At 52.7% G+C, this 27,257-nt stretch overlaps 9 protein-coding genes and 1 non-coding gene across 10 annotated transcripts; 7 read left to right on the plus strand and 3 right to left on the minus strand.

Annotated features, from left to right (window-relative positions):
* Positions 1-794: 794 nt before the first annotated feature.
* Positions 795-2,996, plus strand: CTHT_0036940 (uncharacterized protein; the record flags this gene model as incomplete). Its single annotated transcript, XM_006694057.1, has 4 exons — positions 795-852; positions 912-994; positions 1,050-2,818; positions 2,876-2,996. 4 exons carry the CDS (start codon positions 795-797, stop codon positions 2,994-2,996), a joined length of 2,031 nt encoding a protein of 676 aa, XP_006694120.1.
* Positions 2,997-3,132: 136 nt separating this feature from the next.
* On the minus strand, positions 3,133-5,716 carry CTHT_0036950 (AP-3 complex subunit beta-like protein; the record flags this gene model as incomplete). Its single annotated transcript, XM_006694058.1, has 3 exons — positions 3,133-5,367; positions 5,460-5,599; positions 5,677-5,716. The coding sequence occupies 3 exons, from the start codon at positions 5,714-5,716 to the stop codon at positions 3,133-3,135; spliced, it is 2,415 nt and encodes an 804-aa protein (XP_006694121.1).
* A 469-nt stretch (positions 5,717-6,185) lies between these two features.
* On the plus strand, positions 6,186-7,187 carry CTHT_0036960 (uncharacterized protein; the record flags this gene model as incomplete). Its single annotated transcript, XM_006694059.1, has 1 exon — positions 6,186-7,187. The coding sequence occupies one exon, from the start codon at positions 6,186-6,188 to the stop codon at positions 7,185-7,187; it is 1,002 nt and encodes a 333-aa protein (XP_006694122.1).
* A 320-nt stretch (positions 7,188-7,507) lies between these two features.
* Positions 7,508-8,977, minus strand: CTHT_0036970 (uncharacterized protein; the record flags this gene model as incomplete). The annotated part of the gene is made up of 2 exons (XM_006694060.1): positions 7,508-7,621; positions 7,700-8,977. 2 exons carry the CDS (start codon positions 8,975-8,977, stop codon positions 7,508-7,510), a joined length of 1,392 nt encoding a protein of 463 aa, XP_006694123.1.
* A 3,099-nt stretch (positions 8,978-12,076) lies between these two features.
* CTHT_0036980 (uncharacterized protein) lies at positions 12,077-14,497 on the plus strand (the record flags this gene model as incomplete). The annotated part of the gene is made up of 1 exon (XM_006694061.1): positions 12,077-14,497. The coding sequence occupies one exon, from the start codon at positions 12,077-12,079 to the stop codon at positions 14,495-14,497; it is 2,421 nt and encodes an 806-aa protein (XP_006694124.1).
* Positions 14,498-15,750: 1,253 nt separating this feature from the next.
* CTHT_0036990 (uncharacterized protein) lies at positions 15,751-16,659 on the plus strand (the record flags this gene model as incomplete). The annotated part of the gene is made up of 1 exon (XM_006694062.1): positions 15,751-16,659. One exon carries the CDS (start codon positions 15,751-15,753, stop codon positions 16,657-16,659), a length of 909 nt encoding a protein of 302 aa, XP_006694125.1.
* Positions 16,660-17,223: 564 nt separating this feature from the next.
* Positions 17,224-18,872, plus strand: CTHT_0037000 (aminopeptidase-like protein; the record flags this gene model as incomplete). Its single annotated transcript, XM_006694063.1, has 2 exons — positions 17,224-18,660; positions 18,723-18,872. The coding sequence occupies 2 exons, from the start codon at positions 17,224-17,226 to the stop codon at positions 18,870-18,872; spliced, it is 1,587 nt and encodes a 528-aa protein (XP_006694126.1).
* A 2,814-nt stretch (positions 18,873-21,686) lies between these two features.
* Positions 21,687-22,914, plus strand: CTHT_0037010 (uncharacterized protein; the record flags this gene model as incomplete). The annotated part of the gene is made up of 3 exons (XM_006694064.1): positions 21,687-21,980; positions 22,046-22,265; positions 22,376-22,914. The coding sequence occupies 3 exons, from the start codon at positions 21,687-21,689 to the stop codon at positions 22,912-22,914; spliced, it is 1,053 nt and encodes a 350-aa protein (XP_006694127.1).
* Positions 22,915-24,754: 1,840 nt separating this feature from the next.
* CTHT_0037020 (uncharacterized protein) lies at positions 24,755-25,289 on the plus strand (the record flags this gene model as incomplete). Its single annotated transcript, XM_006694065.1, has 3 exons — positions 24,755-24,777; positions 24,897-25,001; positions 25,088-25,289. 3 exons carry the CDS (start codon positions 24,755-24,757, stop codon positions 25,287-25,289), a joined length of 330 nt encoding a protein of 109 aa, XP_006694128.1.
* A 460-nt stretch (positions 25,290-25,749) lies between these two features.
* CTHT_0037030 lies at positions 25,750-25,838 on the minus strand. Its single transcript is given in 2 exon segments — positions 25,750-25,787; positions 25,801-25,838. It is a non-coding gene; the product is annotated as a tRNA-Pro (tRNA).
* Positions 25,839-27,257: the final 1,419 nt, after the last annotated feature.

The following is a 27,257-nucleotide window of genomic DNA, read 5'->3' on the forward strand; positions in this document are numbered from 1 at the left end:
GAACTACGAAATCCATATTTTAGTGCAGACATACAAGGCTGTATGATGAACCAGACCAACGGGCCGCATAAGGTTGCCTGCAGAAGCCTCCACCTTTCCCGACTATGCAGACACGATAACTGGTCAGCGCTAGCTAAAAGCCGCAGTCGCGAAGGCTACCTAGCTGTTGCGGTTGATTAGGTAGTGATGCATCGACTTTGACCGCGCAGCCAACCATTCGGCTGCGGAGCAATCGCGCAGGCTTCCATCGATGCTTTGTAGAAGGCTTAGGAACAGCTTTTCCATTCTGATAAGCCTCGCTCTGGCTTTTATGTTTTTTGACAATGGGAAGCCTGCCCCTCCTTAGAGTAAGCATAATTTTGAAGGCAGGGAGTTTGCGTAGTCGTAACTTATGACAGTAGCATAGATCAGTGAGATGCGGCATCTGACGAGCCTTGTGCTTGCTCATCAAAGCCATTGGTGATAGCCTTCCCATACCCAATGACCCTATGATAATTCCCGGCTTGTCCAACGTGATAGACCGCGTCTGACCGCTGGGTAACATGACTTAAAACGCAAAATGTGCCCCCACTTAACATTCAAGACGAAGTCTCGCCTCGTCGCCTCGTCGCCCAACTGCAGGGCGCTTTTCACCGCAGGCTTACATGCGGAGATTTTGTGCCCCTCAGTTTATGTCCCTCAGCCTTCCCAAAAGTCATTAAAAGTGAACCTAGTCCAGTGTCCGTAGTGGCTTTCTACCTTTTTCCAATGCATTTTCTGATATCTTTACATCTGACGTCGTAGAATACCTGACCATGGCAGATGCGCTGTCAATCTCTACTGGCATCACGGGGTTATTACCCTTGGTCAGGGGTAGGTCTCTTAAGGCTGGGACTTCTGAATATCCATGCAGATATGCTAACAAGGTTAAGAGGCCTTTGTGCTGCTTCGAGATACCTTCGCCTCTGATCGGAAATGGCGACTCTACCTCGGAAGACTAGAGCTCCAGACACTGGTCAGTAGCCGACCTTCATTATCCAGATCCAGCAGTGACTGACAACCATTTGCAGGTCTTCCACACATGGAATGATCACTGGAAGGGCTCAACTGCACCACTTGACCACAAGCTCAAAACCTTCACCGTCGCTAGTCCATTGGCAGCCAGGGGGATTTTCCAACAGTTAGTCGTCTTCTTGCGGACGTTTTCTGATCCCGAAAGATTGGAGAGATATGGGCTAGCAATAGAGGGTCGCAGACGGGAGGACTTATCGAGGGAGCTATTTTCCGTTGCCCATTATCTCAAGAAGATCGATTCCAGGTTTTCGACCAAGGATCTCACCAGCTTCGACCAGGATCGTTTACGACACCTGGACTTCCTCCAGCAGAAGGCTCGATATGCCTTGATCAGCGAGGGTAGTCCTTTGGATGACCTGATAGAACGGCTAGATGATCTCAACAGAATGCTCCAACTGCTCACGGCCCCAATTATTACGGAAGACATGGTCACACGCAAGGTTTTGGAATCAGCAGTCAAAGACATCTGGGCAGATACAGACCTCACAAGACGGCTAGAAGAGGCTGCGACATACGAAATGAAACATTCAATCGATCCAACTGCGAAGGCCAAGTACGACGACCTGTCCAAGTTCGCCAACTTCAGCCTGGCCGTCAAGTCGGCTACTCCTGACATCCCCCGAAAGAAGATCTTCAGCCGCTCCGAATTCTCCTTCGACTCGCCCTACGAGATCAGCCCCTATGCCACACTTGCTCGCCTCTTCGATTACCCGATCAAGCTCCAATCCCGTCTCGTTCTCGTCGAATGGCGGCGAATCAGACGATCTGAACCCCTCATGGAGAGCCTAGACAAGAGCAAAATGACCTGGTTCGTCCTCCACGTCGAGAAACCCGACCGCATGCTCCTCCCCCCAGCCATTGGTTACATCCTTGACGACGCCGACCCTCGCAATGTGGGCTTTGTCTACCAACTACCATCCCATATCCGCGGCAATCTCCCCACCAAACCCGTCATGCATGGCGACTTGGTCCAACGTGTCGTGCGCTCTCCCAAGACCATCGCCGCTCAACGCATGCCAACTACCTTGCGCCAACTCATCCTCAAGCGCGAGCCATCCGGCATCGACCTTAGCATCCGCTTTCAGCTCGCCAAAGCCCTTCTCGACGCAGTCCATCTCATCCACGCAGCAGGCTGGCTACACCGTAACATCCGCCCGGACAACATCCTCTTCTTCCCCGCCGTCAACCGCATGGGCGAGCCCGACCCAACCACACTCGACTACAATCGCCCCATGCTTGTCGGATTCCACGACGCCCCCTTTGCAATCGAATTCATCCCCGATTCGTCTCAGGCTACAGCACCTTACACCCAACCAGAAGGCCTCAAGCCCATCCTCAAAAATTCTCCTGCCACCCGCAAACTCCAGCCCCGCGATGTCGTCGTCGAAAGCTACAACCACCCCGAGCGCCGTCTCACTTCCTCATTCCTTGTTAGCCCCTTTCCTTCTAGCCCATCCAGCACAGCCGCCACGATCGTAAGCACCAACAACAACGGCAGCCTCGTCATCAAGCCCAGCCTAGACTCCCTCGCCTACCACAGACAGCAATGCGCGTATGATCTGTACAGCGTGGGCTGTGTGTTGCTGGAGCTGGGGCTATGGACGACGCTGGACCATCTGGGTGGGAGGGAGATTCCGACGCGGGTGTACCACGCGCTGGCGGCGGTAGAGAATCGGGGCGGGGGAGAGCTGTCGGGGAAGGAGGTGGAGGATTTGGTGTGGAAGGATGTGGATACTATAAGGAAGGCGACGAAGGGATTGGAGGTGTAAGTTTTCCTTCACTTGGTTCGATTTGTGATGAACGTTGCTGACATGTTCAACAGGGCTACCGGGTCGGTGTATGCCGAGGTGGTGAAGAAGTGCTTATTCATGACGCCATTTGCTGGCGATATTCTTGAGCTTGAAAAGCAGTTAGCTGGTGCACTGGCGCAGATCCGTGCCTGAAACCACGGTATGCGACTGAAAAATGCATCTATAAGAGCTTGGTGTTATATTGGTATAACCTGGGTATGTATCGGTGTGCTCTATTATTATTTTATGTCCATATTATGAACTAATAATTGTATCGTTCTTCAAACGTCTATGACGACGGCTGCATAAGTTGTGCCGTTTCTTCATCACTGCTCGAGTCCTCCTCCTCCTCCTCCTCCTCCTCCTCCTCCTCCTCCTCCTCCTCCTGGTCTTCCTCTTCTTCAGACTCTTCTTCCTCCTCAGACTCCTCCTCTTCCTCATCTTCCTCAGACTCCTGTTGTGCTTCTTCCTCCTCAGACTCAGCCAGCCAATCATCCAAAGTCTTCTCCCCAATGCCATTCGCCCCTCTGCTCCCAGGCTTAGAACCACTGGACGATGCAGCCGCCGCTGCAGTAGCATCCAAAATCGCTGCCGCCGGAACCTTGCCCCCAAGGCTGTCCCTACCAGCAGCAACCGCGTCACCTTCTCTCTCCCTCAACTTCGGATCAGGCTCTTGACCCTCCTCAACCCACGGAGGAAGGTCGCGATAACCCTTGATGCCATGTATGGCGCCACCGCCAGCCACGACGAGGGAAGACGAGCCAAGGAGAAACCCTTTTCTAGTCTCAGATGGACTCGGTGTCTCAGGGGCGGGTTTCGGAGCCAGCAGCATCAGTGTGGCTAGTTGAGGAACGACCAGCAGGGCCTTGTACAGGCGGGTACGGTCGCGGAGGTCGTAGGATGTGTCATAGCGGACGAGCTGGAGGAGATAACGCCAGAGTTTGGCTGCAGGGTGGTTATCTTCTTCCAAGGATTTGGGGACTCGAGAGTTTTGTGGAGGGAGAGACAGCGAGGAGTCTCCTGGTACATCAGAAGATGGCTGTGATGATTGAGCTTCCTCGATCTGGCGGTTAAGGTGGTGTAGATATACTTTTGCACCGAGGAGGACGATTTGGCGCTTGACGATCTCTGGTTCCGAGGCGAAGTCTTTAAGGAGAATGCGCAGGACATCAGCTGCAATGTTGTCCTCGCCGTTGAGCCCGGAGAATTCTCCAACGAGCCAGATGATGGTGGCTCGTGCTTGGGGATCGGTAGCAGTGTCGAGGTTCTTGGCTAGTCGGATAACTGTAGCAATATGGGCATTTGGATCTTGCTGAATCAGATGTCGAATGACCGTTAGACTTTCAGCTGCCAGTGTACCGTCTAGACTGGTGATTTGTCCCAGAAGGAGTCGCAGACACCTCGGTGCCGTGGACAAGTCCTTCTGGGCACAACGGCCAATAGCCCTAACAGCCTCTCTAACCAGCGCCTTGTCCGAGCCTCTGCTAAAGTGTTCGAGCTCATTGAGAATGAGGCTCTTGACGTGTGGTGGAGCATGAGGGAAGATAAGAGTGAGCACCTCCAGCTTAAGTTCCCAGACCGGCTGAGGGTCCGTTGCACGAACCAGAAAATGTGTGGCGTATTTGACAAAATCGGCAGGGCAGCTAAGGCAGATTGAGACAATATTGTAGAGAGCGATGTGTTGGATGTCTTGAGCACCACGGAGCAGTGCTACAAGAGGGCCGACAGCTGCCCTCATGTACTCGGGCGTGCCGATGGCTGAGTAGCAGCGTGCAACAGCCACAACAACACCCGAGTTCCGAGACTGCAGGAGAGGTTTGATACTGTCAAGCAGGAGCCTGTGGTCCGGGTCCAAGACAATAACCTGCTCCCCATCTGCGCTTAATTCCTTTTCGTCCTCGTAGAAACCCTGCAGATCAGGGGCCTTCTCCCTGATCTTGACAATTTTCGTCCTTCTTGGGAAACACTTCCGCGCATAGATTGTCATCAATCGTAGGGTCGATAGCTGACTCCACTCATCCATATCAACCACCATCCTAACTAATGTCCGATAATGCTTGTGGATCAGGTCTATCCTGTCAGGACACACTGCCATGAAGGCCGTCACAGCGGCGCCGGCCACATAGTATTGCTTGTCTCCCAGCAGCGTTGAGAGGTACTCGATCAGTTGGGGGAGCTGCGAGGGGTCGAGGCGATAGCACTTGGGGATGGCTAATGCCGCAGCGCGTCGGACGTAGGGGCTCATGTCGCCGGCTCCTTTCCTAATAGCCAGCGACACGATCTGACTAATGACCGGCACACGGATGCCCGACATGGTTTTCAGGGCCAAGGCCCGCACCTGGGGGTTGGTGTCTGACAGCGACTTCTGGATAGTATTGATGGATAGCAGAGCCAGGTCGGGCTCCTCCTCGGCATGGTGAATCAGATAGATGTAGACAAGCTTCTTGATTTCGAGGTTCGACGAGGCAACATTCTTGACAACGGAGGAGAATAGGGGAAGGGTCTTCTGGCCGCGGTACATCATCTAAAAAGGGAAAGAGATGGCATCAGCACTGGTCAACGGACAGGACGGGACTGGACTTGGGGGCAGCAATGCTGCGGACTCCTAGGACGTACAGTGATGACGCGCCGAAGCCCGTCGAGGACCTCGCGCTCATTGCGACTGTCCAGTAACCTCTTCACTTGGGCCCGGTCCAGCGGCTTGTACGAGCTCCGAGTTCGTGCGATCGAGGCAGCATCGAGGGTGAACTCCCTAGCTGGAGGGGGGAGGGGGCTAAGTCAGCCAACCATGGAAATGTTTGCGACTCCTGAACAGTGAACAGTGTGCACATACCCGTCTCAATCAGGCTCGTTATCCGCGATATTGACTCCATGGCTGGCTGTTCTGCTGCCTCAACTGAACTCAGGAGCAGTGAAGTGATCGGTTGGTACCGGCGCAGCGGCTGACAACTTGACGGTTGACAAGGCTCAGCTGCGTTGCTTGGGCCAAGCCAGTGACGTGATAGCGCGACGTTCACTGGTTGTTAGCGGGGTCCGTGTGGAGTGGGGCTCTGCTCTATGTAGTAGTGTACACTGCTAAGCCCCACCACTGTCAAAGCGGGGGCATGTCTTTCATTGGCATGGTGGGATGGCGGCCGACAGGAATGCGTTCTCGCTGCGATTCGGTCCGTTCAATTGAAGCTTTAGTCGATCATATTGGCACCTATTCGGGGCATTTTGAGCCGATCTTAAATAATAATAATAATAACAATGATAACCAAACTTTTAGTGAAGACCGAATCACACTAAACGAGTGTCAAGCAGAACGACCTCATCCTATCACGTACCACGGTCTACAAAAAAATGGATCCCTTCTCGACCTCTTATCCCGTCTTTCTCTCACCTGCTCTGCCATCCGAGCTACTGAGCTTCGTTTTGAATCACTGCACCTATCCATCGACACTCATCATCTGCTCTGACAAAGCACATTTCATCTCCTCTCTTGTGGAAGATTTCAAACAGCAGCAGAACCACACCTCTCAACAACCACAGCAGCCAGCCTTTGCACCACCACCACATCATACCACAGCAGCAGCTCCATCCAACCCTCCACAACGGCCACAATACCATCCAACAAAAACTCTCCACAAGTACAGTTCCGCCATAGCCCACGAAGCTCAACATCACCGAGATGCCTATGGCGGCTCAAGACCAGCACTGGCCCACAAGCCCAAGTACAACAAGCCCCACCCTCTCCTCACCAACACCCTCCACACTCTCGCCGTATCACGACACATATGCACCGTCTTCATCCCAACCGTGACACACCTGCGCGCCTTTCTCTCCGTCTTTTCCCTAGCACAACCAGTCACGAGCAGCAACAGAAGCAAGCTCCCACAACCACTACCTCCTCCACGACGCAACCGTGACAGTGGAACAACTGGAACTGGAACCCTTCCCATACTGGTTGTGTACGATCTGCTTGGTTTGCATCGCGCCACGAGCGAATGGAGTGCACAGGGACTGAGCAGCACTGTTGCGACGCTGGTTGAAGCGGGGAAGAGGGAGGGGATGAGGCTTGTTGTTGTGGAACGGAAAGGTCATGGCAGCAGAGGGTTCGACCCTAGCAGACCGGGAGACGACGTTGAGATGAGTCAAGACACAGAGTTACCCTCCCGTCTCGACGAGATCGATGAGATGGAGTTAAAGGCCCTCCTGGAAGAGAGGCTCCCGGTTGTGAACAGCGCAACGTTAAGAGGTGCTATCGCCCAGAATTGGGCTGCCGGAAGGACCGTGGAACTAGGGCGAGTACTGGGCAGATGGTTTCGCTTTCGGCGCTGGGAGTGGAAAGGACACCGGGTGTAAGTAGAGGTGCAACGGTGTACTCACTCGGATGCATGCGCCAAGGGCAACAGGAAGAAGTGAAATGGTCTGCTGGCGATGCTGCCGTGGACAACGAGGTGATGCGAGCAATGGTGATAATCGTGTTGTCATCCACATTCCGTACAACGCTGCTGTGTATACACACCATGACATTCCCATGAGAACCAAACCGCCCCAACGCCGGCGCCTTTCCAAACCATCCATATACCATGGTATCTTTAGTTCTGAGAACCCCAAAACTCCGACCCATGCCCAACAATCGACCGCGTATCATGAACCGACCTGCTGCTGACCGAACCCGACTAGATGGCCTGCTCCATCTCGGTGATGTACAGCTTGATGTGTGCCTCCAGCTTCAGGTACTCGTCGTGTGCTCTTTGTACCTCGCTCTTGATGTTTTCTGTAAGGTCCAACATCTGCAGCAGCCCGTTAGCATCTTCTCACAACAAACCTCACCAACCTCCGTTTTTTGTCGACCACCGAGTCACACATACCTTCTTCTCGATTTGCTCTATTCTGACCCGTCTCCTCTCAATATCTTTCATCTTCTCCGACCGCTCCTCGGTCAGCTTCCGATGTACCTCGCGCAGCTCCTCCATGCGTTCCTTGGCCCGCTTCGCCTTCTCCTCGCTTTGCTGCCGGAGGGTCTCTGTGCGCTCCTGCCACTTGGCTAGCTGGCGCCGGAGCAGGGCCTCGGTCCGCTCGACCTCGCGGACGTTGGCCCCACGTTCCGTGAGAGCGTCGCGCTGCTTCGCGTTCTTAACATTGTCCTCCTCTTCCTTCGCCAGCTCCACGGCGATTTCCTCGAGCAGCTTGATGCACGACGCCACGTCGGCTGTTACCACGCCAAAGGAGTCGCTGGATGTTTGCAGGGCCCGCGCGCGGCGGTCGAGGGCGTCGATGTGGGCCTTATCATTGTTGAGCGCGCTGCTCAAATCGGCTAAGGCTTGTTGCAGCGCTGCGGGGCTTTGTAATGTATACGGCTTGAGCTTCGCGCATTCTTGCTTTAGTTGGATCTTGGTGGCCGTCTTCTCCTCCAGCTCGGCTGCCAGTTCGTTTTTCTTAGTCTTGGCCTCCTCTAGCCTCGTTGCCACCTTTTCTTGGTTTCTTCTCAACTCTAGAAGCCGTTTCTTGAGTTCTTCGTTGCGCCGCGTCTTCTCGGCCACCAGCGCTTCCATCTGTCGCCTGTTTTCCCGCATCTCCTCGAGCTGCACCTCCAGGTTCTGATTCTCAGTATAGAGCTGTTCAATGCGCGCCTTTGTTGTCTCGGCGCGGTTGTAGTATTCATCGATGACCTTGGCCTGGTTTTCACGAAATCGTAGAAAGTTAATGATGTAGCTAAATATTCTGATAAGGCGCTCGTAGGTCGGCTTGTAGATGTCATTGAAACTGAAGTCATGGATGCCGCACTCAGCCATTAGCCGCTGTAACGACGCAAAGAAACCCATAAGATTTCGCGTATCCGGGGGGAACAGCGACTCGCCAAAATCACCGGCGAGGTCTTCGGCGGCTGCGCGCATAGCTGGGTCGACTGTTTGCCGTGTCTTGTTCATGATAAGCTCTCCTAACCTCTCGAAAATCATCTGAACCTGAATAGGGTTTGGCTTCTGAAGATCGGCGACCGAAAATGAGATTCCAAGCTCGTTGATGCAGCCGACGATCTCGCGGTCCGGCAAGCGCATGCTGGCAAACGCCGCGTCTTCCTCTTTTTTCCGCGATCGCATTTGCTGCTGCGCGCTCGGCAGCATCGACATCCGTCCTTTGAACGCCATCTTCGCCACCGTCTGTTGGAAATGCGAACGGGGACTCGTAGTACTGGCGCGCGTCGCGAGAGGCGTGTCGCGTTGTGTTTTGCTTGAGCTTCACGATGCCGCCGCAGCAAGGGCTTCTGGTTTAGTGGGGTGTTGTTGACGATTGTGGGGATCGGTCGGTTGCTCCAGGAACTGCAGCGTCACATTTTGCCCGAAAACTTCGTCTACATGCATCTAGAGGGGCAGGCACGGGGATTCATACGGATTATGCTCCTATGGAGTAGCTGAGTAAATTGTTAAAAGAGTCAAAAGTCTTGGCTTTGATCTGGAGGGCCCAGTCACCCTTTGCATCCAATCTTCATGGGGAGTCCTACACAATATGTTATCTTATTCTTCAGCTGAGAATTTGTCTGGCAATATTGACAACGTCAATTGGTCTGCTATCTGGATGTTTCAGTCACCACAACTGCCAGCGTAGTCTGGTTCTCTTTCTGGGCTTTAACAGAACTGTTCAGCGGACCAAACGTGAAAAAGGGCCTTAGTGTGTGGCTCTTCGGCTGCTGCATCACCAGCCCAGAGGATCCAAGATAGGGGAGGTTTTCCGCAGAGCTGCATGTCCATGTATATACCCTAGTCAGGCAAAGGCTTCCTTGAAGATTCCCCTGCAGCTCTCCGTTATAGAGATGGTTACTTTCCAAATGATACAGCATCTATTGGATATGATCTACAGCGCAAATAGTGTTCATACTATTGTTTCATGTGTACGTAGTTTTTATCCGTCCTCGAGCTTGAAGCAGCTTATCTCTTGGAAGAAAAGGCCTGGAGAGTGCGTTCGGCTGCTGGGACAACAGGTATACCTTGATGTTGTCATTGAAGCTCGGCCTGATAGGTTCTCGGACTCTCACAGGTTCCACTTCATCACACACAATATCCCGAGGTGGCTTTTTAAAGACGAAATGGTGGGAGACGGCGTGATCCCAACGGCCCTCTCTTGCAGCTTGCGGAGACAAGATACACGTGTCAGACCGTGATGCCGTGTCAATTCTGTGCTCGAGGTTCCCCGCGCGGCACTTCTGGATAGCTGCAGAGCGACTTGCTTTAGGTTCCAGAGATATATATGCAGGTCCTGCAGCAGGCTATCGTGGTTGGCTAGAAACGGAAGGCTGCCGTTTGCCTGTCGTGTCAAGAACCCGCGTTACGAGGATCGCAGAAGGCATAGCAGACGCTGCATGTCGTGATGGAAGACCACAAAATATTAACGACCATGGACGTTGACCAGATCCTTTCAGGTCCATGGCACCGTCGCAACTGCTCAGACAAGCTCCAACCTGACAGGGTAAAACACGCCGAGCTGTTACGACAAACGGCAACGCTGCGTGAATTATACCAAGCAGAAAACGCCAGGTGTAATTTCGTCGCAGCTGCGTGCGTACGAGGGCAGAAATATCAGTAGCAATAACCTCACCGCTTGGCATCAACTTAGTGCCCAATCACCCCAGACTTTTTCAGGGTCCCGTCGGATAAGGTGACAGATCATGGATGCAGCGGATGATCGGACGTTGGCGGATTGCCTGCCGAGCTGGATTTCTGCACGGGTCGACCTGGGCAGATGGAAATGATGATCGAAAACCGTTGTGGTGTGGGGCAAAAGTCTACAGATCCAGAAATCGAGCATCCGGCACTTGTCCGTTTTCAAGACGGTTCGCACTGTGTTTGAACCGTAAAAGGCAAGCCATGAGAGCAAGCATGGGAGGGAGAATGGACAAAGATTTTCAACCTGCGCTTTTGAACACCATTTCCCCCCCCCCTCTCTCCCTCCCCCAACAGCGTGGTTCTAGTGTATACTGAGTCCAGGTTGCAATAGGCCCAAATCCCCAACGAAGCGAGACTACCTCTCGACTATCGAGGAAATATTCACCTATTACAGCAATCGGCACGTGCATCCTGGTTTTTGTTGAGCTAAGCTATTCCAGGCAGATTACGGCCGAACGTGGGGACCTTAGCGTCTGGACTGCTCCAAGGCACCTTAGCTGCTGCATAAGGCTGGCCTTGGCAAATATAAGTGTGGTGCGTAAGCATTTCAAACGCAAGCGAGCCCCATCTTTGACAGGCTGCCCGAAGCCATCGCTACGACGGCGCTGAAGCTGCTGCAAGTCGCATCATCCCGACCAATGCTCTGCCTGTTCGCTTTTTTTTTTTCAGCTTCCCGCTGTCGTCCATCGCTTGCTGCCAGCAGTAGATGGATGAGCGGGCGAACGCGCTGCGGGTGTGTGTCCGGGATGGGCTGTGGCACGGCAATCCAAGGTTTGCTCCCCTGCAGCAGCAGTCTCAGGATTCAGATTGGACGAGAACTTAGATGAACGGCACGCGGGCGGTGTTATGAGCCATTAGCCTCGCGCCCACACACCACTTTGCTATATTTTTGAAGACACCTGCGGCACCTTCACAGTTTCTCTCCCTCACTGTCTACTTTTATGGTCGACAGGGCGCCTTCCTGGGTTCTCTCGTATTTGGTGGCCGTGAGAATTTTTCCTGCTTGGCTGGCTCTGGAATCTGCGGCCCCTCCCCCGCTTAGGTCGATAGCCACGACGGAATTCCCTGATATTCTATCTCCTCCCAGAACCAGACTGCAATCCGACAAACTGCCGTCTCATCATATCACCACCATCCGGTAGGCAGTGGTAGCTCAGAGCCGTGTGTGCTCACACGGTGTCAAACGGAAGGGGCCAGCGTTACATTCTGCAATCCGGCACCTGTCCACCCTCCCTGTGGTTTAGAACCTTCATCAAATTTAGACCCATCCCTCGACTGCTCTAAGGCTTCCTGTTCTCCAGAGCCGAAGCATGTTCCTTTAGAGATACTCGGGCTCTCCGACGTACTTGCTGCTGCGCTTCCATTCTAACAAACAACGCGTTCCCCGTCATCAAGGACTCGCCCTTTCACCCTCATCTTCTTCGTCCCAGCACTTCAAGACTCCATGATGACACGGCGCCCTCCTCCTTTGTCTCGTGCAAGTTATTCTAGTTTTCGTAGCCAGCGCTGTCACTCGCGATTTTTCACAGGCAAAACCTTCACCATCGAACATCATAATTGAGATAGCTCAGAGTGCCACTGAGCACGATGCTCTCCTGGCTCTTCCGGCGCGCAGGCGCCAGGAAACGCGGTCGGGCGAGCACCACGACTGTTGAGAGCTGGGAAGATGGCAGACGAGCCACAATCTGGGGTCTTCCAGTCCGCAGCCAGACGGAGCCCGCGGGTTCGGTACCGACACGGCAGCCTAGCACCAAACAACGGCCCCGGCCGAACAAGCTTCAGCGAAGAAGATACAGTTTCTCGCCTGGGCGCCGGGACTCTCTTCGAGTGGGCCGACAGCAGGGAGCTGGGGCCGATCCAGAGGGAAGATCCCTGCCCCGGGCCGCAACCGTTGAACGCCGAACGCTCAACGACCCTGCTGCTCGTAATGACGAGAATGTTCAAAACCACGAATTTTTGTGGCGCGTTCCTACCCTTCACTACGCACGCGACGGCAACTCTCTTGCTCGCAGAAAGTCGACCAAAAAGCGTCGCCGGGATGAACAGCGTGAGGCTGAAATCAGAGCCATGTGTGCTTTTTCGCCCATCCGTCATGCGACCACGGAGCCTGCACCCAAGCGACCTATGAGGAGGCTGTCGAAAAGAATCAAGACAGGTCTTGATTCTTCAGCTAAACCTGAGTGGGACAGGTTCAATCGGTCCTCGGACATCTCGATGCGGTTTCCCTCGATCGATTCAGCCCAGGAGTCCGACTCCTCGTGTATGTCTTATTCGGTATCGACTCTTGATTCATTATCCCCACGGCCGACCCTCCGAATTATCACGCCGCCCGAAGGATGGTTCTACAGACGGCCATCGCAGCGACGCACCAAGCTTAAGGAACCCATCACTGAGGCTACCCTTAAGGCCCACAAACGCGTTGATGACCTCGCCAACGACCTCAGCGCCAGCGACTTGCGGGAGCTCATGGAAAGGGACTCGCGAAGGAAAGCACGTAAGAAGCAGCTCGAGCAACAAAAGGCCGAGCAGAGGATTGCGCGCCGAGCTGAGAAGCAGAAGACTGTTGAGGTCGAGGCCCGGCGTCAAGGGAGAACATCCCCTCCAATTCTGGATAGGGGTGTCATTGGACGGGAGTTTGATGCCGCCCTCGGCATCGGGCCATCGTCTGCGATAGTTACCTCATCCAGGTTACGTGAGCAGGATGGCTCAGGCACCCCCCCTGCTGGACGTGGGGAAGCCGTTGATGTCGAAATGGCAGACCATGCCCCTCAACTACATCCTCTTGAAGTGTTCCATCCTGTCGACAGCATCCCTGAAGCAGTTCCGGAGCCTCAACCTTCTCAGTCTCAGCTCCCCCCTCTAGCAACTTCCGATTCAAAAGCCTCCTTGCCCACGAAGCTTTCTCGTTCCAAGTCGTCACAAATGTCCGAAGTCAGAACCGATCAGTCTGGGTCACTGAGAAAAGAATCTGTCGAGAGCGGCGATAAGTCACCGCGGACATGGACCTCCTTGTTCAGATGGGGCAGCAAAAGCAAACGTGCCCCCAAGGAGCCTCCATCGTTCACAAACACATCAAGGGACTCAATGCAATTGGTTCAGCCACCGCCGCCTCCTCCAATTGATACTCTGGCCCGCTCCCTAAGCTCCCGGGGACCAAAGCGGACTATGTCTCGTTTCAAGGAAGATCTTCCCGACTCGGTTCGGTTGATACGTACAACATTTTCTCGAACAGCTGAAAACTCCCAGGACGTCGTTGCTAGATCCTCAAATGAGCAGGCCGGTGGTGAGCCTTCTCCTCAACTAACACACGACAGCCAGCAAGATGGCACTGCTCGGGGGACTTCATCGCCCATCGATCAGACCGACGAGCATGGAGTCTCTCCCGAACCACAAAGCATCCTTTCCCTTGCATCTATCGATTCAGAAGGTTCTTGGTTTGCCGGTAAACTGTCCACAACACGGAAGTCATCGGCACAAATCTACCGCAGCGCAAGCGTCCGAAGTCGTCGCTACACACCCGAGCCTGATCACATCCCCGGAGCCGAGAACTACAGCCTTGCTGACGACGTGGACATGACCGATGACGATTATCTGGCACGCCTAACGCCTCAGCCAGGCGAGCATTCTGGATGGAATCGCAAGTCTTCCGGGGAGGCTCGGCCATCGAGCGACTGGGAAGACCAGCCACCTCATTGGGGCAGCATTAAAGAGCACCAGCCCAAGCTTGTAACTTCCCCCTCGATGACACGCATCAAGAGTTATCAAGGCCTTCTCAATCAGTCCGAATACGGCAACATCAGCCCGGTGTCCCCGGCCTCTGGAGAGAGTAATACTAATGCTTCTACCCCGCACGAAACCCCAACACTCCACCGCGCGACGAGCATTGATTATGGAAAGTCGGCTCGTCGCCTCAGTGCCGGGAGCACTCGCCTACTCCAGATCAGCCCTCGGCCATCTGTCGATGGCAGGAGGGTGAGCTTGCCGCCTGGTTCTGATGGATCCCACTGACCATGGTGATACTCGAGAATAGAAGCTTGCGACGGCTTAGCATGACTGACTTGATGGACGAACTTCACTCGTTTGACATTTCCTCTTTATTTTTTTCTCTCGGCAATTTTTTTTTAAAAAAAAAATCTCGACCAACCGCTGTTCGCTCGTTACCCCTTTCCTTTTGCTCTTCCGATCACAACGAATTGCCTTGAGTGGGACGCGAAAAAGACAAAAACAAGGTGAAAGGCAAAAAAAATAAAAATAAAAAATAAAAATAAAACGCAATACCCAACTAAGTCCTAAAATTAGTCATAGCAAGCAAGCTTCACAGTCTCATCGCCTCGGTCTCAATTTTGGAACATCCGGTCCTGGGACAAATTTTACACCAGACGACTAACATGTTGCCCCTTTTCTTTTTACCTTTTCTCCTACCCTCTCACTTTTCATACCAGCTCTTTAATCACGCATCGCGGAAAGGGGCATTTGTGCTTGATTGATAGATGTGGTCGGGTGGACTTGGCGTGTTTTTGTTTGGTACGATACCACTGGGATTGTTTGGTTCCAATGGATTTGTGTATACCTTAGGGCGGCGGGTAATGTGGGAAACCAGGATTTTCACGGACTAGGTCAATAAAATGCAACATACCCGGGATATAGGTAGTCTTGAATTTCCAATCCGCATGGTGGGTTGGGAAATAATAAGAGAAGCTTTAACGGATTCACCTTGGACTGTTGTATCATTTGCTTGGAGACCTTTTTATTAGTATCTGTTGGCTCCTGTTGAAGATCCTGGTATATAGGAGGTTTAGATTAGCCTGGAACTTCGTACATTATTAAATACCTCGCTGACTTTTTGGGGGGGGTACATACCCTGAGAGTTGTCTCCTTGAAGGAAATGTATCAGGCCCTGAGTTATCAAGTTTTGATATCCACACTTTTGAACCACTTACTCAAGCTTTTGCACATTGGTCCTGAGGCAACCATGTCATAAATCATCATTCTTATCTACGACTTTGCAATCCAATGGCCCTTTGAGAAGCTTACACCGTGTTGGCACCAGTTCACAAGCAAGTGCTGTATTTCGTGCTCTCTGCTGGCGGTTGTTTTTGGTTTGAGTGATTTGTCAGCTGCTAGCAGCTGGCAGGTCAGCTGCACTGGCAGAGGTGGGGAGTTTCCCAGCCGAAGCTGACCACTCTTCTGGGTAGGTTACTCTTTTGTCATAGTATCCGGTTATTCAAACTGAACAAGTTCTGTTGTTGATATCAATAATCATGCCCGAGGCAGAAATTCCAGAGGAGATGGATGAGTTTGTTCAGCCCGAGTCGGCACCCCCAACTGTCGACTCCCCAGAGGTGCCCGTTGACCATGACGCCACCAAGACGGTGTCTTCAGTCTTAGAAACTTTCACCTCGACCAAAAAGGATGCTTTCGCAGAACTCATGTCGCATAAACAGCCCTCTAAAAAACTCATGAAACCACCTCGATCTCTCGCCGAAAAAGCTGGCAAAGTAATTGGTGGCGTCTGGCGAGGGGCACTCGGCCCATTCATCGAGCATCCTGAGAAATACCCAGACCAAGTGCTACGGGTGACAGAACACACGGTCCTCATCAAGGATCGCTATCCAAAAGCTACAATTCATCTCCTGCTTCTGCCTCGTTCAAAAGAGCACAACTTACTTCACCCACACACAGCCATGGCCGATCCGGCCTTCTTAAAGATCATGAGGGCAGAGGCCGAGACAGCAGCACAGCTAGCTGCGGCTGAGCTGCAGCGATTGCTGGGGCGGTTCTCTGAAAAGAACAGGTCGAGAAACGAAGCAATAGATGCCTGTGTTCCCTTCGATGAGCTCCCTCCCGGCCGAGATTACAGGAAAGATATCCGTGTGGGCACCCACGCGCATCCCAGTATGGCTCATGTGCATGTACATATCATCTCGAGGGACATGCGCTCGGAAAGCTTAAAGCGTGTGAAGCATTACAACAGCTTCAACACGCCGTTTTTCATACCGCTGGAGGACTATCCGCTGGGAGAGGAGGATGAGAGATGGAGCACGAGCTATCAGAATAACAATCTGACGGGAGACATGGTGTGCTGGAGGTGCAAGAAGAACTTTGGGCACAAGTTTGCTGAGTTGAAGAGGCATTTGGAAGAGGAGTTTGAGGCGTGGAAGAGAGAATGATGGACAGATGAACTGAAAGCAATTGAGGAGTAAGTAAATGGTTCATCAGTTGAAACATATTGGAGCTCACTAAAATGATTATGAGCATGGTCAAGGTCTTAGACTCAGGAGGAGGAGGAGGGACAAAGGCCAGAGGCAGGATGACCCTAAAGCTATGTCCAGCTGATGGTGGGTTTCACCCAGTTACTTCTAACATGTGGAAGCTCATCGGAGATATAAACCTATAATGCCTGAATCATATCGAGTCCAGAGCGAGAGCCATAACTTATTATCATATTCGGGTCGCAGAAATCGACAATTGATGATGTGAGCTGGAAGAGAGACGGCCCAGGTTGAAACACGTCAACACGGCGACGACGCTGCCAAGACTGACACACCGGCTGGGCCCACCGATAACTGTGCTGGCTTATCATCTGATCACCCCGAAACAGCAAGTGACTGCCCCGGCTGACAAGGGGCCCTTGTTCCAACCGCCGACCCTGAGATTCACCTCGATCAGACCCTGGGGGCACCCAACTCTTCTCTTCACTCACTCAAACACTGAAAACAAGCACAATAAGCATTATGACAGCACTCAAGGCGATCGCAGTTGGCGGACTGACGGTCTTTGGGGTCTCAGCGCTGACTGTGCCGGCTGAGCGGCTAGACACCGCTCAGAGGCCTCTGAACATCCCTGAGTCCTTGGACCAGGACTTTGTCCCAATCTCAACACCCAAACAGCTGGTTGACTCAGAGAGCCTCCAAGCCAGTATCACTAGCGATAAGCTTCTCGCCCGGGCAAAGCAACTCTACGAAATTGCCGGATTGAGCCGTGAGGAGTATAACCATCCCACTCGTGTGATTGGCAGCAAGGGCCATCTCGGCACTCTCGACTACATCGTTGACTCTCTCAACAAGCTGGATGGCTATTACAATGTCTCCAGACAGCCTTTTGGTGCAGTATCTGGCAATGTCTTTTACTCTGAGCTGGTACTTGGTCATCACAGGGCAGAGACAGCCCAGCCCATGGGCCTGACCCCTCCGACAGAGGGCCGCTCACCCGTTCGTGGCGACCTTGTCCTCGTAACCAATGACGGCTGCAAGCCAGAGGATTATCCTTCGGAAACAGCTGGAAACATCGCCTTCATCAAGCGTGGAAGCTGCCCCTTCGGCACCAAGTCAGCGCTTGCTGGGAAGGCCGGTGCCATCGCGGCGATAGTGTACAACTACAACCCGGATTCGATTATCGGAACTCTGGGTACCCCCTCTCCGGACCATGTCGCGACCTTTAGCTTGAGCGGCATCGAAGGGAAGCCCATTGTGGAGCATCTCAAATCTGGGGAGCGCATCAGCGCGACTGCCCACATCGACGCGGTCGTGAAGACCATTGAGACTTACAATATCATCGCACAAACCCAGCATGGTGACCCCGAGAACTGTGTCATGCTCGGCGCGCACAGCGACTCGGTCGCCGAAGGGCCCGGCATTAACGACGACGGGTCTGGCAGCATGAGTCTGCTGGAGGTGGCCACGCAGCTGGCAGCCTTCCGGGTGAACAATTGCGTGCGCTTTGCGTGGTGGTCGGCTGAGGAGGAGGGCCTGCTGGGCAGCGATTACTATGTCGAAACGCTCACTGCCAGTGAGAGGCATAAGATCCGGCTGTTCATGGATTACGACATGCTGGCGAGCCCGAACTTTGCCTATCAGGTGTATGATGCGCGCGACAGCGAGGAGGGTATCCCCGTAGGCTCGCAGGCGCTGCGCGATCTCTATGTGCGCTGGTATGAGGCGAATGGATTCAACTACACGTTCATTCCGTTTGATGGGCGCAGCGATTATGATGCATTCATTCGTGGAGGAATACCGGCTGGTGGTATCGCTACCGGCGCTGAGGGTATCAAGACGCACGAGGAGGCGATTGCTTTCGGCGGAGAGCCTGGCATTGCCTATGATCCTTGCTATCACCAGCTCTGTGATGCGGTCAGCAATGTCAACTTGACTGCGTGGGAAGTAAATACCAAGGTGAGTCGTGCGCTCTTGACTCTGAAGTGTGTGGGCTTTGGTGGCTAACAAGATGCTCAAAGTTGGTTGCCCATTCCGTGGCCACGTTCGCCAGGTCGTTTGAAGGCTTCCCCAAGCCCGGCGAGATTAATAACCTTGCGGCTGAGGAGGCGGACAAGGCCAAGGGCTATGCCAAGCGCGTGCAGTACCGTGGTTCTCGACTATTCATCTAAGCTTCATGTATGTAGTTAAACTCTAGTTCTGGATAGAGGATAGACTATCTATTGATGCGGCGGTCTTGTTGCATGCATGTTTTTGGCTCAGTTCCACTTGGCCCCTAAACTTTCGGACTCACCACGTGTAAGCTTGTTTTCTTATCTGATCAGACGCTATGGCAGACCCTCGGCTTCTTGGATCATAGCCGAACTTTATTCAGCTCGCTTGGAGAGCGAAGCAAAGGGCCATACTTCCTCCCCCCCCCCCCGGGCACATCGCATTGGATGGTATCGACTTCAAGGTAATCCGTAGGTGTGGAGGCGATTCAAGGTTTCCCGTGTAAGGTAACTCATACTCGGCCCGAAGACAGAAATTGGTTAACGGTTTCTTCATTGACAGTGTGGGGTTTCAAATAAGCTTTTGTGGTTCTCGGTCAACTATTGACGAAACTACCTGCGCTTCTCATTTTACTTTTTGGAGCAGCGACAGCTAACTAACCCAATGCTGGGTACGAAGGCATTTTCTTTGCTGGAGAGCATATCAACATCGGCATTGCCAGCCCCAGCGGTGTTTGTGCAGTTTCCACACAAATGTGCCGCTAGGACTGGAAAATGTGATCCAGGGGAGAAACTCGATGTAATGTCAACATCCTGGACTTAAACCAGCCACAGTAAAAGGCCAGAGATATCGCCCTCATCAGATACATGTCGATAGCAAGGCTCCTCTCTGTATGGAAACGCTATTGCCGGCTTTCCGAGGGTTGAATCTTGGGCTCTCAAGCATCCCTTCAAGCTGAGCGCGTTGCGGATGTAAGGCTAAGATGAGCTATCTTGCAAATTTCTGCCGCCATATCTGGCAGCCAAGATGTGTGGCTACGTGGAGGAGTGGCGGTCTGTGATCAGAATCCGACGGTGAGAAAGATCAGAAACCACACGCCAGGGGCCGACATTCACAACAAGCGTGAACTGCTGGGGCTCGGTATAGCCCCGCGCTTGGCATTCAGGCGGAGTGGGGCCGCCACTGAGACTTTGGTTCCTGGGCTCGGACCCAGTCACACTCGTTAAGTTTCCCGTATTTCGAAGGTGGTTCAGGGCCCATCTCTACAGCTTATTTTCAGCTCTCTGCAAGTTTGAGATAGGACCAAATTAGCTCAGCGTTGTTTCCAGGTGCAGGTCAGGTACGCGACCCGCGACCGCACTGAGCGTGTTCGCCAAGCTCTGTAACTCGTCGGGAGAGGTCGGATTGCTCCCATCTCTAGTCTCTGGGCATACGAGTGCGCACCGCCAGAACGTCCAACGTCCAGTTTCTGATAGCTGATAGCTTCTCCCCGCCCAAAAAAAGGTCTTGCCCTGGACCAGTTTGCATTCCACTACAGGCTGCAGCGCACGTCGTGTCTCGCATTACCAGCGCTGAGCTGTCGGGGAGGGCAAAAGTCGCGAGGTAAAAACTGAATCCATGAAAAGGTGAAGCTTCCGAAATCTGTCGGATTGAGTTTTCGCAGGCCGGGCAAACATCAATAACAAATAAGGCTATGGAACTACGCGTTCTGGGGTCTACTGTGCCTCTATCTGCAGAATCTGCGGCTGGTCTGTGCTTGGCTCCCACACAACCGGTGGCTGCCGGGAAAATCATTGTTGTGAGCTTGTAGCTCAAGTTCAAGCTTCAAGGTGTTCCCCTCTCGCTGCTTATTTGCGGCTGCAACGCCACCTCCCGGACCCGAGCTGTTGGGTATCTGAGCCACCGAGTAATTTTTCGTTCCTGACCAAGGCTAACGCCAGTGCTTCGAGAAGAGCTGCGCAACGTGGGTGTTCCACGTCCCAAACTTCAGACTGCTTTTTTGGCGTGCGCCCAAAGCCTGGAAATTCCCACATCGCCGGCGCTGTGACCCACACGAACCACAGAATCTGCAGGGTTGATGATTTTTTTTCAGAGTTCCATCGGAGATGAGCAGCAGAGACGGAGACACCTGCGCGCATGTGTGGGCCACTGGGCCATGCCTAGCCCGCTACGCGCAGGTACACGATGGGGGATCGCAGCTTGCTACTGCTTTGCTTAGCAAGGATGACGACCGTCTGTGGCTCTATGGTGCGTAGGATGACTGTGTTTCTTGTGTTCCCTGGGTGTGCTGCCGCTTGCTCAGTTGCCCACTCATCGACACAGAGAGACACTGCCTGGACAGCTAGGTAATCCGTACGGTGCGGACCGTGCGTTAGGTATCTCTGGAGGTTGGAGAGCAATCCTCGGATGCGACAGTCTGGTCAGCCTGGCTGCTGTAACGTTGACGCTGTCAAGCTGACCGGCCATCCAGAATCCGTTAGGCCCAATGGCACTGTGGCAGCCAAGCATCGAAACACCAAATTGAGCTCCTGGCTTTTCTTGTCCTTGACGGCGTCAAGAGCTATCAAGGTACAACTACGCCGCAGCGGGTTTGCCAAACCGCACCACCGTCTTGATGGAAGCAATTTATTGGGGGGCTGCATGTGTATGTGGATTCGGCGCAGAATGCAGACAGCGGATAACGCAGGCACACACACCCTGACCGGTCCGGCTGCCCGTGTCCGATGCAGGAGAAATGTCGACCTGGCGACCTGGGCGGCCCTGAGCAGAATCCACCCGAGTTCTGGAGACCTGCACCTGGACTCCATCCGCCCAGCCTGGCCATGTTGAGCGACGCGGTCAACGACCGGGAAGGCGAGCAAGAAGATAAGAAGCCCCGCGCTCCGTCCTCCTCGCCCTGGGAAACTCGGACCTGTTGTGTCGTGCCGCCCATCATCATTCGCTCCCAGAGTCCAGAGTCTTAGGAACCAGCCCCCCAGGACCCTCGAGCAAAGATGCTGAACCGCAAGTCTGTCTCCGCCCTCGTCGCGGGCGCCGCTCTCGCCTCGGCCCAGTGCACTCTGCCTACTGAGCCTCTCACCAACAACCTGACCTTCCCTTTCCGCGTTCAGGTCCAGAACGCCACCCGCAGCGAGGTTCACAACAAGTTCATGAACCTCTACGAGGCCGGTGGTGGTGACCAGCATCTGTTCATTGGTCCTGTCGGCGTTCCTACCTATGACTTCACCCTCATCAACGGTGTCATCAACCACGAGCCCAAGGGCGTTCGGGCCGTCATTGGCGGCGAGGTATGATCCCTCTCGGCCCGCACATGATCGACAAGATCGACATTGCTCACACGTGGCATACGTAGTTCTCCGAGATCGACCACACCACCAAGATGTTCATGACCGAGCGTGGTGATCCTCGCGCCATCTTCCAGCCCACCTGGGCTTGCAACCCCGATACCGACGAGCCTCAGATCGAGCTGCAGTTCGTCGAGATGCAGGGCGAGACTCCTGGCGGCTGGATCTGCGTCCGCAGCTCCTTCGATGGCAGCCACGAATTCCGCTACTATCCTCCAGGCAATGAGCGTAAGTTTTTAAATCTCACTGACCCCCTATCAAGCTCATGAAATTTTTCCCATGCCTTCACGTACTCAACGGAATCTTCTCGCTAATGAGCTCCACTTACAAAAATCCAGTCGTTGATCCCAACCGGGAGTGCATCAAGGTTACCCTTGTTGCCATTGAGGTCGACCCCTCTGAGATCCCCGCTTATCCCACGACCACTGCCACTACCCTGGTGACCAGCACGGTTGCGGCTACTAGCACTGCCCCTGCTGCCACCTCTACCCACGATCCTTCTGCCCTCTTCGCCGACTTGACGCACCTTGGTTGGCGCTTCATCGGTTGCGCCCCTGAGGAGCGCTGGGCTAACGACGGTCCCTTCCGCACCCTGTCTGGCGCCATGTTCGGCTCGGATTACATGACCAACGAGGCTTGCATGGCCTTCTGCGAGGGTCTCAACTTCGCCTTCGGTGGTACTGAGTGGAGCCGTGAGTGCTGGTGCGGCAACAGCTACGCTCCTACTCGCGAGCCCAACACCACCCTGGCTTCCGTCGCCAACTGCAACTTCCGTTGCAGCGGTGACAATGCTCAGTACTGCGGTGGTGACTCTTGGCTCAGCCTGTACGCCAAGTGCGATGAGGAGGAGGAGTGTGAGAACGCTACCTTCTCTTAAATTGTAGGGGGTGTTGAGGAAGTCAAAGGGACCTTCTGAGGGTGAAGGCTTTTATGGACTCTTAATGTACGATTCATGCTCGTAACAAGTAATGCGGGTGTAAGACAGACGCCTTAAAGATAATAATAATCAAGTAGCCGGGTCACCGGCGTATAATCTTCTATTGATCCCTCTTCTGTGAAAAAAAATGTATGTTCAAACAACAATAAATGAGGGCTGGGCGAAGGAACTAGATATTCAGAATGCGAGCAAGATCTTGGAAGGAGAAACTTAGGCTGAGTCATATAGGTTTGACCAATATCTATGTCAGCCTTTAGGTGTCAATTCAGCGATGGTAGGTAGCCAGTGGGTGGATAGATACCTTGACCGTCCTTGGACTACTTGCGCTAAATAGTTTTGAGTATTACATCGACACCACTGACATATAGCTTGACGAAACCTATCCAGAGGTGGTCTCCTTGTATAATTGAAGTTGATCCACATGGCTTCATTCTCTGTTATCATACCGTCAAGGAAATGCCGTTAGCGTACATCCAAAAACACTTCAGGCCACAACTTGTCGTAACTTACAATTCATTGGAAGGAAGACACCGTTCTTCAAGGCCAAAGAAGCCGGAAACTTATGGGAAAACTGGCCTTTTTTTTTTAAAAAAAAAAAGAGGGAGTTCTAAAGGTCAAATGGTGCTTCCTAAACCTCCCCTTTATGTATCGGACTCCGACAGGGCACCGAGAGAAATAGTGAGTCCTCCGTCATGAATTGCAATGGCTTTCGCTGGTGGAGCATCAGCGTTAGAGATAATTTCCAGTTTTTTATCTGTAAGTTGGACGCATAGACGCTAATGGCGGCTACAAAATGTTTTTGTGTCCGTCACCGCGTCTTACTACGATGAGAAGCTCTAGTAGAACAGGACTAGGGCTTTCACACGACAGCAAGATTGAGAATAATAAGAGGATGTTTATGCGACTTCTAGAGAACACCCTAGCCCTCACGCTCAGTTCCCGGTGTACATGGATTCATGCAATAACGCTAAGAGAGTTTTACGTCCCTTCTCATCAAATCGTCTTCAAAGAGCGCATAACATGTGAACTTGCATTCCCTTTCCTCGCTTTGTTTAAATATGGGCTGTCTTCTCAAGACATGTCCTCGAATCCAGCTCATATTAAAAGGAATAACATATATATGCCACTGAGAAAGTCCCCAAGAACTCTGTACTTAACCTTTTCATGAGATTCTAGGGTTTTGCTGCGCCTGCTCCTCCTGGCTGTTTCTACCCATCGTTCACCTTTTCTTGCCACTTAGAGACTCGAGAGTATGAATCTCACGCACTGCACGCTGTATTTCTAAGTTTATCATGTATATGAGCGTCTAAAGTTTGTCTTTCGCCGAGGCTTTCAAACAGTACGCAGTAAGAAGGGATAAAAGCAAGACTGACGCACAGTACGGAAAACGTCAGATGGAAATGGTCTGCGGCGGGTCGGGGCTGAGTCTGCTGTCTTGTCAGCGCCCGCTGCGAGCTGCAAGACATCTGCAAGATCCAGGGTGGGTCAGGGTTTTCTGGCCTCAGGCAGAAATTGCTTAACAATTCAACCCCAAAAAAAGGGTTCCAAGGTTTGGATTGCATCATTTATCCTGAAGAATCCATGCTTGGCGCTGGTTAACTTGCCAGCTTTTCGATCCGCAACTGGCGCCTTCTTGTGCTTCGCATCCAGCCGCGTCTAACCACCCCGCCCCCTCCCAATGTCTCCCAGGCTGCTTCGCTCCGCCGTCCGCACTCTTCGAGCATCTCCGTTCTCTATTCTACCCATCTCTACCAGAAGTTTCACTACCAGCTCGCCCAGGATGACGGTCCACGCTATTTCCAGGTGAGTAAACCCGTGCACATTTGTCATTAGGTCCATTGAGAGCGGTGTTTGTTGTGTACCGTTCTACCCCGCAGTCTTATTGGGTTGCAACTTCGGCTGACGTGAGCTTTGTGTTACAGCCTGCCCGAATTTAAGGAGACCATCTCTAAGTACCCTGTCGTCATTGTCGACGCTTTTGCGGAGTGGTGCGGCCCTTGCAAGGCCATTGCTCCTGCTCTTGCCCGGTATGCTCTCCTCAGCCAGACCTTTCCTGATAGCGACAATGAAGATGACTTTTGGTGAGGGATTGCTGACCGTGCCTTTTTAACAGGTGGTCAGAGGACCCCGCTTACAAGGACAAGATCTACTTTGTCAAGTTCGATGTCGACGCCGTCCCCGATCTTGCTCAGGAGCTTGGCATTCGTTCCATGCCCACCTTCATCATCTTCAAGGACGGTGAGAAGGTGGACGAGATGGTCGGTGCCCAACCCCAGGCCCTTCTGGGCCTGCTTAACCGGTACAAGCTTGAGTAAGGAAGCGACAGAAAAGACTTGCCGTTGGTCGGGGCACAGCGAAGCAGGTGTGGCATAGGGAGAGATTGGGGCTTAACACCTTTCTCCGAGTGCGGGTTGGCGTATTGCTCTGATAGGATCACTACTGGTATCTGTATTTTGGAATTGGGAGGTAGTCTGTTATTTCCTGCACTCTGATGCCTGGATGCGGCGATCCGGCGCTTCGCATCCTTCCCTTCGAGGCTTGTTTGTGATAATCCTGGTTGTCCCTGGGGTTTTCTAATGCTCCCGGTGACCCCTGGCTGAAATTTCCCAGCCTGGTATCTCCTCACCCATGAGCATTGGACTAGTTATTGATTAGACCGTTAACGCCACAAGCCCGAATGTAATCAGAACATGAGCCAGTAAGTACACACTGCTCTTGCAAGACAAAAAGTCTCTATCCCATCACAGGGGATGGGTTGAAAAGGCTAAAAAGCTGGGGGCCACCCGGGGATCGAACCCGGGACCTCTCGCATTATTGCAAAGGGTAATCCCTAAGCGAGAATCATACCACTAGACCAGCGGCCCTTGGGAGTCTATATACTATCGGACTTGCAATTTGCTGCATGTAAACTTGCTATCGTTACAGAGAACGTTCCCTGGCAAATCTTAACCCGTTACGAGGGAAGGATATAGCCTCATACAGCTTGTTATCCACAAAAGCAATGCTCTTTCTTCAAAAGAGTGGGAAGGGATTTGGTGCAGTAAGGGTGCCTAAGGTAAGAGAAACTCGGAAGTCCAGTCTCATCTTAGTGAGGCTGTGCGTGATGACAATATCATGAGGCTAGTTCGCCGCATTACAGAAGAGTATTATCATATCATCACAAACTTGGCACAGAGAGTAAGAGTTGCCCCTGTTTATTACCATGGCAACAAGAGTGTTTACTTTGCGCTCTGTGTTGAGATCCACAGGACTTCTCTCAGTAAGCGTCCTAGAAAACATTACCTATGATGTCTCTGATAGTCAAGAACAAAGCATTAAGTCCAGTTCACCTCCAGTACCGAGCGATTCTGCGTTCTGCAATATGACGGAAGAACTCTATGTGTTTCCATTCTCTCAAATCCACCTCATCCACTTGAACTCTCCCGTCATGCTTGTGGCGCATCACACGCCAAACATGCGCAGCAATACATGCATATTCTAGTTGCTTTGCACGTTGTGCAAGGTTTCTCAACATTTTCTCAACCTCTTTGTGTAGCCTCCGACCAGCATCGGATGTTTTAACTGGCCAATGCTGCTCGCTCCTATCGTCGAAGTTGATGATCAAGTATTTCAGGCGTCTGAACCTTGGAAGTCTCGATTCTAAAATTTCTATCACATCTTGTCCCATTAGGGGAGCACCTTTCCGGATGATATCCCATATCCGAAACGGCAGCTCAAAACGGAGCTCAAGACCATCAAGAGACTCTGCATTTGATGAGAGGATGTGGTCTAACCCTTCGGGTGTCACTCGCAACCGGTAAGTTGGGCTGCTAGTGCCGACTCGTTCAAAGCTGTCTATGCGAAGTTCCCCTAGCGAGCGCAGGACAACAGGAAAACATGGGTATTCTGGGTTGGCTCTAAATATATGAGATGCAGTCCTCGAGTCCATGCCCATATGGAACTTGAGCTTTTTCGAGAATGCTGGATCCATGGCAAATTCTGATATAAGGCCCATGGTACCAGGCACGACGGATGAGATGCTGAATGCTCGAAGGTTAGGGCAATAAGCTGGCTGGAAGGCGTCGAAGATTATTGGAGTTTGAGTGAACATATAGGAAATGGGTCCAATACCCCAATAGGAGGATGTTGTTTTGATCCGAACTTCTTCCAGCCACCTGCGATCGACAAGTTTTGCCAGAAGCTCATGGTTGGTTGGGAAGATGCATTCACCGCAGATTAGTGAACGAAGTGCGAGAGGTTGACCTCCTTGTTCTGCATAGTTGGCGCACAGGAGATTCCAAAAC

Source organism: Thermochaetoides thermophila, assembly GCF_000221225.1.
Source record: "Thermochaetoides thermophila DSM 1495 unplaced genomic scaffold scf7180000011816, whole genome shotgun sequence".
Classification (NCBI taxonomy): Eukaryota; Fungi; Ascomycota; class Sordariomycetes; order Sordariales; family Chaetomiaceae; genus Thermochaetoides; species Thermochaetoides thermophila.